At 45.6% G+C, this 9,041-nt stretch overlaps 1 protein-coding gene across 1 annotated transcript in view; it reads right to left on the minus strand.

Annotated features, from left to right (window-relative positions):
• Positions 1–7,099, minus strand: part of srgap1b (SLIT-ROBO Rho GTPase activating protein 1b) — a 104,712-nt gene extending 97,613 nt beyond the window's left edge. The window contains exon 1 of the mRNA XM_076303772.1: positions 7,033–7,099. Within this exon, the coding sequence (XP_076159887.1) occupies positions 7,033–7,099 (67 nt within the window). The remainder of the gene's footprint in view (positions 1–7,032) is intronic.
• Positions 7,100–9,041: the final 1,942 nt, after the last annotated feature.

Genomic DNA, 9,041 nt, shown 5'->3' on the forward strand with positions numbered 1-9,041 from the left:
TGGAGGAGATGCTTTCATTCTAATCAACAGTGCAGGTTTACACTGCACGTGCTCCCGTAAGCACCAGTCTACTAGTCTACGGGTCATTCCACGCCAGTTCAACCAGGGCCCACGCACTTAGGTCTCAAAAAATTCTGAAAAAAATACCAGGTGTACCTATGTTACCCAGGAGACACACTTATGTAAGATCAATACTTTCCAAGATACAGCCAAAGTTGATACAAATTTTATTGGAGTTTTTGGCTGGGCTCTGTTTAAGCCTTCAGAAGACATATTTGTACTCAACATAGGCTCTTGATTTATTTTCCTTACTGAGATAAGTAGAAACACTCTCACAAAAAGCAATGAACAGAAAATAAATCCATTCAGGGTCTGAACAGCAGACCTTAAGTCTGAAAAATAATTTTGGTTATCATTTTCAGAGCACCCAAACACCTTGTGGGAATATACAAAGATTTTTTAAATATGTTTTTCCTTATTCTCCATGATCCATTCTTTTTGAAAACACACATTTTAACTTGTCTTATGCAAATCTTTCTTTTTTATTTTCCACCCTGAACATGGGCAAAATGCCCCATTGACATGTTGAGTACAAATATGTCTTCTGAAGGCCTAAACAGAGCCCAGCCAAAAACTCCAATAAAATTTGTATCAACTTTGAGGGACAGCTATGACCATGCAGGATTATCCAGACCAAACGTGACGATTTTGCTACATACTATTCCTATTTATGTACCAGCATGCAAAATTTGAGCCTCCTACATGGTTTATATCTTGCGCTGTGGGCTTGTGAACTTTGACAAAAAAAAGAGCCCGAACAAAATCTACACCCCCTCCTCCTGTAAAACTGGCTGTATCTTGGAAAGTATTGATCTTACATAAGAGTAATTTTACAGTGTGTCTCCTGGGTAACATAGGTACACCTGGTCATTTTTTCAGAATTTTTTGAGACCTAAGTGTGTGGGCCCTGGTTCAACTGACGTAGAATGACCCCTATATTCAAATAATGTAAGGTTTCTAAAATTGGTTCTGCTGTAGATGTCCTATCCATCTCTCTTCACACCAGATTGTGTTTACACAGAGAAGAGAAAGTTCATGCCTAGCAATCAATCTAATATCACTCACAAGATAAATAGTTGGGTTGCATTGAAATCCTTAAGTGATAGGCTACATACCACACAAAGCTCACATGAGAAGTGAAACATACCACACAAAGCTCACATGATAAGTGTTCATACCACACAAAGCTCACATGAGAAGTGATACATATCACACAAAGCTCACAGTCCAATAGTGGCTAACGATAAGCACTCCAGCTTCACAGTCCAATAGTGGCTAACGATAAGCACTCCAGCTTCACAGTCCAATAGTGGCTAACGATAAGCACTCCAGCTTCAGTGACTGCTAACAACACCTTCAATTCAATCACATCAACACAGAGCCCTACTCCCCACATCAGCACATCAACACAGAGCCCTACTCCCCACATCAACACATCAACACAGAGCCCTACTCCCCACATCAACACAGAGCGCTGCTCCCCACATCAACACAGAGCCCTGCTCCCCACATCAGCACATCAACACAGAGCCCTACTCCCCACATCAACACATCAACACAGAGCCCTACTCCCCACATCAACACAGAGCGCTGCTCCCCACATCAACACAGAGCCCTACTCCCCACATCAACACATCAGCACAGAGCCCAGGGGCCTGTACTACGAAGCGGGGTTTCTGGCTTATCTGGGTAACTTCGAGAGTAACTTGATCACGTGTGGCGTAACTTCCCGATTAACCCGTACTACGAAAGGTGGATAGGTTTTAACCGAGGTATGCTGCCATGGCAATTTACGCTGCATCTCAAACCTGCTCCGACCAGGTTATGTTCTTGGTTAACCCGAGGTTTCCGTTAACCACACCCTTTATAAGTACCACCCCTCCACTAACAATTTCTCCCGAGACATGTCGGCGTACCTGGATGATCCATACGACATTGGAGCGCAAATCGTGAGGGACTCTCTTCGCAGGGCGAGGGGTTTTAGAGACCGCCAGAAAATATATATAGCCTACCCGGACGATATTCTCTATGAAGATCTAGATTGTCAGCCGAGGGAATTCGTTATCTTTGTCAGATGATCTAGGAAGACGTCTCATAGCAATGCCCGTACGTGGACATTCATGTATTCAATCGGTGATGGAAGAATACTGTACGTAATAAATCGGACATAGGCCTACAGTATGCTGAACATCTGAGCAAGAATAGCCTAAAATAAATCGGACATAGCCTACAGTAGGCCTAATAAATAAAAATCACCATTTTAACAAACTTGTTGAATTGAATGTCATATTACTGTAGCCTGCACATAAAGGCTACACATTTCCACAGCACCAGAATCCGACCGAATGCCTCCTTCAACCCCCTCCATAATCGGCCTTCCACTCCATGCGATGGCCAACTCTTCTGCTACTGTAAAACACTCTGGTGCCTTTCCTCCTGCAGTAGTGTTCGAAGACACCATTTTCTGTTTAGCTGTAAAACAGAGACCAAGTGAAGGCTATAAGCTAGGCCTACATGTTTTCATAATTAAGAAATATTAATGCAAGCTATAACTATATAAACCTACTATTCTGAATAATGTTTTTGTGTTTCATTTTCACCTGCTGCCATGTGCGTTTGGCAATGGTGTTGCATCTGAAATGTTCACAGGATTAGGCATACACTAAATCAGTCAATGGGGGCTACTTAAACATTCATTTATCCTTATTACTGTAATCTATATGCCCACTTCTGAATTGGGTTGCATCTGTAGGCCTTTATATGAACTTAAATTAGGCTATTTAATTATTTCAACTCATTTCAGACATTCCGCAAGCTACTAATCCTCCGTAACACATATTTGAAGAACATGTGGAAATAAAACTTTACTTTTAGGCATTTTGGCTACCCGATCTGCAATACGTTGCCAACAGCCTTGCCTTGCTTTGTTCACTGCCGACGTATTTGATTTTTGTCGTAGAGTGAGTTTTAATTCCTCATAACTTGTCATAATAATTGTGCATTGCTCATCCGTAAAATAAGGTGAACGCGTCATCACTGAAAGTGGTGATTTGCGCTGCAACCCGCCCCTTTTATGTGAACGCGCACAAACTCCAATGAGGTTAACCCCGGCTCAACAAATCAACTTCATAATCAGCGTCGTAGTACCGATTAACACCACTAAAGATAACCAGGTTTTGTCAACCCCGGTTTAACAAAGTAACCCTGGGTTACATCTGGGTAGGTTAAGCTCCCTTCGTAGTACAGGCCCCTGCTCCCCACATCAACACATCAACACAGAGCCCTGCTCCCCACATCAACACAGAGCCCTACTCCCCACATCAACACAGAGCCCTGCTCCCCACATCAGCACATCAACACAGAGCCCTACTCCCCACATCAACACAGAGCCCTACTCCCCACATCAACACAGAGCCCTGCTCCCCACATCAACACATCAACACAGAGCGCTGCTCCCCACATCAACACAGAGCCCTACTCCCCACATCAACACAGAGCCCTACTCCCCACATCAACACAGAGCCCTACTCCCCACATCAGCACATCAACGCAGAGCGCTGCTCCCCACATCAACACATCAACGCAGAGCCCTACTCCCCACATCAGCACATCAACACAGAGCCCTACTCCCCACATCAACATATCAACACAGAGCCCTGCTCCCCACATCAACACATCAACACAGAGCCCTGCTCCCCACATCAGCACATCAACACAGAGCCCTACTCCCCACATCAACACATCAACACAGAGCCCTGCTCCCCACATCAACACATCAACACAGAGCCCTACTCCCCACATCAGCACATCAACGCAGAGCGCTGCTCCCCACATCAACACATCAACGCAGAGCGCTGCTCCCCACATGCATGGAGGCTGGAGAGCTCATTCTAGGTCACTCGAGGTCATCTAGGGACGCACCATAATATGAGTGTGACTGATATCAGCTGATAAAAACTTACAGCAATATGATGTAGCTATTCTATTTCAGAATAATGGCTTCAAGTTATGTAGGCGTTTAAGGAGCAAGAGCAGTGTACTAGGGTCAGTTATGGAGCAAGAGCACTATACTAGGGTCAGTTATGGAGGCGTTTAGGGAGCAAGAGTAGTGTACTAGGGTCATTTATGGAGGCGTACAAGAGCAGTGTACTAGGATCAGTTATGGAGCAAGAGCAGTATACTAGGGTCAGTTGTGTTGTGATGCATCAGCACATTTCTATTGACCAGTGTGAGGTGGAGACTCTATTGGAAAGTGCTTGTTAGGTTTGTCCTGTCTGCTCATCCATACATCTATCTGTCCATCTCCCTGTCCATCCATCCATCTATCAATTTATCCAGCCATCTAGGCATCCATTTATGCATCAGGCATGTGTGTGTGTGTCTTTCTCCGTGTGTGTGTGTGTGTTTCAGAACTTCAGCTGCACAGGTGCAGCAAGTTGGCCTCCTGCCAGCTCCCCAAGTGCACATCAGATCTAATTAGATGTACACAGAAATGGAATGAGTGTGTACCTCCGACGCACGCACGCACGCACGCACACACACACACACAAATTAAAATTAATGCAAAAAATTAAAACATATTTGGGTGCGGCATGGAAAACATTTCACAATAAGAGGCTGATATCCTAACCCGCATGTGTGTGTGTGTGTGTGTCACTGCTAGAGTGTAAACTCTCTTGCCAGCGTCACTGCATAACTGAGTACAACACACAGATAATGCTGCTACTTGCTGATAAGGCAAAAACTCTGCTGCTCTCAATTAGCATTCACACCACGTTTCTCTCTCTCTCTCTCTCTCTCTCTCTCTCTCTCTCTCTCTCTCTCTCTCTCTCCCCCCCCTCCCTCCCCCACAGAATGTCACCGCTACTCTGGAATGTAGCCTTTAATACCACATCTCTGCATCAGCAGCTTTCCTTCATATCTGACCGGGGTGGCGTGCCTGTGTGCGGTGAATATGGAACATAAGGAATGTTTAAATTGTGCATGCGCTCACATGAGTTGAGTGTCCGTGTGTGTGTGTGTGTGTGTGTGTGTGTGTGTGTGTGTGTGTGCGTGCTAGGGTGCTAGGGTCATGTCCTGAATTCTATCCATCACCCTTCCTACAACAAACAGAACCATTTCCTATCATTTCATGACACACTCTAACACACACACACAGACACACACACACCAGAGGGAGACTGCATCTCAAGGTCAGCTCAAAACACATGCTGTCTGTGTGAGAGTGTATAAATGATAAATATGAATAGGTCTGCAGATTTAAGAATACCAGTGATATCCCTCATGACCACACACACACACACGCACACACACACACACACACACGCACACTTCCCTCATGACTATGCATCTGTCACAGTGATGGACGTGACATTCTCTCCATACATACACACAACACTGCCCAGCATTCCAGAGCTTTCCCGGGATCCCTCTTCTACTCTAGTGCTCACCCATTGGTCAGCCTTACTCCTAGGCAACACACAAACACACACACACACACACACACTTGGCCAGCAGCCAGGGAACCAGGACACACAGCAGAAGGCTGATGGTTTTTTTCTTTTAGGGAGAGGGAACACTCCCTTGTAAGTCCACATGCACACACATACGCACACGAACGCCTGGACACACACACACTCACACACGTACACACACACACACACACTCACTCACACACGTACACACGTACACACACACACACTCACATATGCGCACGAACGCCTGGACACACACACACACTCACACACGTACACACACACACACACACTCACACACGTACACACACACACACACACTCACTCACATATGCGCACGAACGCCTGGACACACACACGCGCGCGCGCGCGCACACACACACACACACACACACACACACACACACACACACACACACACACACGCACACACATATGCGCACGAACGCCTGGACACACACACACACACACACACACACACACACACACACACACACACACATAAGCGCATGAATGCCTGCACACACACACACACACAGATCCATGTCTCGCTAAAACTGCCTGGCAATAGTGTGTTGCTGCAGTGCACATGTGCTGCATTAATGAGAACCACACACACACACACCCCCACACACGACACACACGCACGTACAACAAAATGTGCACACCTAATGTGGCGAGTGGCTCATACCTGCACAATAGCTGAACCAGCATTCCACCGACAGACAGACCGACCGACCGACCGACACACACACACACACACACAAGCAGCTTGGAATGCACAGCAGCTGTAAGCAATGGAGCCTCACCATTGATCATTAATGAATGATAAATAAAGGTCATAAAGCCCCAGGGTTCAAAAGCGACCGTGTGTGTGTGTGTGTGTGTGTGTGTGTGTGTGTGTAAGAAATGCACACATTCAAAACCTACAGAGCTGGCGGTATGGAGGTGGCCGGCTGATTCTTAATCTCCCTAGAAACCGGGAGGAGTGCACGCGCATACACCTTTCCACAACCGGAGTGGGTAGAATCGGTTGCCATGGCACCCGCATGCTCCACGGTATCCGGTTTTATCGATCAAACATGGTTGCACTCATCCCCGCTGCGCTCGCGTACCGACCGGTGGCTGTGTGCGCAGTGTAACCAGGGAGGCTCACACCTCGCCCCCGACAGCACGGGACGCAGCGCGTTCTAGCCCGTTCTGGCACACACTACACACACACACTACATACACACACTACTAGCCCGAGTGTGGACACAGACTACAACTCAGCTGGCAGCGATTTTGGATGGAGCTCCGCACTCCAAGCTAAACGTCTCATGACCCTTCTGTGTCCAGTGCGAAGGGAAAGAAACATACACCTCACACTCACTGACTCTCACACACATACACACACACACACACGCACACACACACGCACACACTCCTTGGGAGCGCCCAGCTGGGAGTGTACCTGCAGCATCACAGTCTAAACATGCGTGTGTGTGTGTGAACTCACCTTTCACCTGGCTCTCGTACTCCGCGATGATCTCCTTGTCCTTCTTGAACTTGGCCATGCTTGCCATGCTTGGGTCCTTAAGATCCGGCATGTGGAATGTAGGTGGTAAACTAGCCAAGCGTCCAAATGTCTGCCTCGGGCTATACGTGTGCGTTAGTGTCCCCGCGCGTCTATCTCAGTCGATGTGCCATGGCAGAAATGCCCTATTGCTTCAACACCTCAACGCTAAGGGCGATGGTGTGGGTAGCGTCCGCGAGGAGAGGCAACGGCATGCAACCGGTGCTATCAGCATTCACCACCTATTCGCTTCTACACCGCCGGGAGGTCCGCCCAGGCTTCCGTGCCGTGGCTCTCCCGTGAAGCACCTGTGCGAGATGCCACACAGCGAAATGTACCCAAACCCAACAGGAAGGCGTTTCTCGCTGATTTGCCTTGCCTCGGGTCACACGCGCACGTCAACACAGTCACAACACAGACCTGTGGAAAGGGAGACATGCAGCACGAGGTTCCTCCGTTGCTTCGGGTGTGAGTAGGTGCGCGTGTAACGGGGAGTATAGTTCACGCCTCTCTGGCTGTAGCTCACGCGCAACACGCCCATCAGTGTCGGTGGAGTGGGGCGGGGTCGTAGTCGCGTAATCTGCATTATGATTGACAGGACTTTTGACCAGTAGTAACGTCATGCAGTATTGCAGCACGAAGGTATCGCTGGGAGGCTCGAGCACCCAATTTGGAGGCTAATTGGCTGATTGGGAAATGTCGCGTTTGATGAGCCTAGTCGCACTTAGGGTGGGTCTTCATTGGATAGTTTAGTCGTTAAATTACATAATAGCTTCATTCACATGAACAGAACGACTGAAATGAAATTAAATGAAGATGTATTTCTTTCCATAACAAACACTAGTAAAGACATTAAAGGTGATTAAACATCTTATCAATATGCTACTGCATGGATTCTTCTCTAAGCGTGTTTCTGTTGCCACATACACTACACTTTGACTGATTTCATCTAGTTTAGCCTACATAGTCATATTACAAATGTTAATGTAAATCCTAACTGGTGTGTATTTATCACACAATTCATCCCCTCAAGGGACTTTGTCCCTAAACTACAGGTTTTCAGCAGAATGTAGCCATGGAATGATCAAATCAACCTAGAGCTGATCTCTCTTTATTCAAGTTTTCAGCGCAACTAATCTGAGAATGACATTCTCTTGTCCTAAAACCGTGGTAAAGTTGGTTTTATATTGGACGTTGGATATTCGACACATTCGAAAAATCTATTTAGCACTGACTATGAGGGTCGAGTTTGTGTCAAACCAACTTTAATGTGTTTGAACAAGGCCTGCCTATATTACACAAAGCTTTTTTTGTCCAAAAACCCATGTTTTGATTTTATGAATTTTTTATGCTGATAAAAGATTTCAATCTATTATGCGGCTTCACCTTTTGACTTACCCATACTAAAACACATCTCCTGAACTCGGCTTACTGCCCTTTCTAGTACACAAAGCTAATTTTTCCCTAAAACCTACTCTTTGATTTTATACAATTTTTAATGTTAAATGTTTCATTTAACATTATTAAAAAAAAATATTTTGACCTACCCATGTCAAAACTCATCTGGTGAACTCGGATTACTGCTTTATATAGTACACAAAGCTTCTTTTTCCCAAAAACCCATTCTTTGATTTTTATAAATATTTTTAATGTAAAAAAAATGCTTTAAATGCTTTAAATCTATTATGCGGCTTGACCTTTTCACCTACCCATGTCAAAACACATCTGTTGCACTCAACTAACTGCCCTTCATTTCACAAAGCTTCTTTTTTCTAAAAACTCACTCTTTGATTTTATATTAATATTTTACTATTCAAAAATGCTATAAATCTATTATGTGGCTTGACCTTTTGACCTACGCAAGTCAAAACGCATCTATTGCACTCAGGTACCTGCCCTACATAGTACACAAAGCTTATTTTTTCAAAAACTCATTCTTTGATTTTATATAC

Source organism: Alosa pseudoharengus, unplaced genomic scaffold (genome assembly GCF_046254945.1).
Source record: "Alosa pseudoharengus isolate Yale_2024_CS ecotype anadromous, Long Island Sound unplaced genomic scaffold, YU_APseudo_1.1 YU_APseudo_1.1_scf_24, whole genome shotgun sequence".
In the NCBI taxonomy this organism is placed as follows: domain Eukaryota; kingdom Metazoa; phylum Chordata; class Actinopteri; order Clupeiformes; family Clupeidae; genus Alosa; species Alosa pseudoharengus.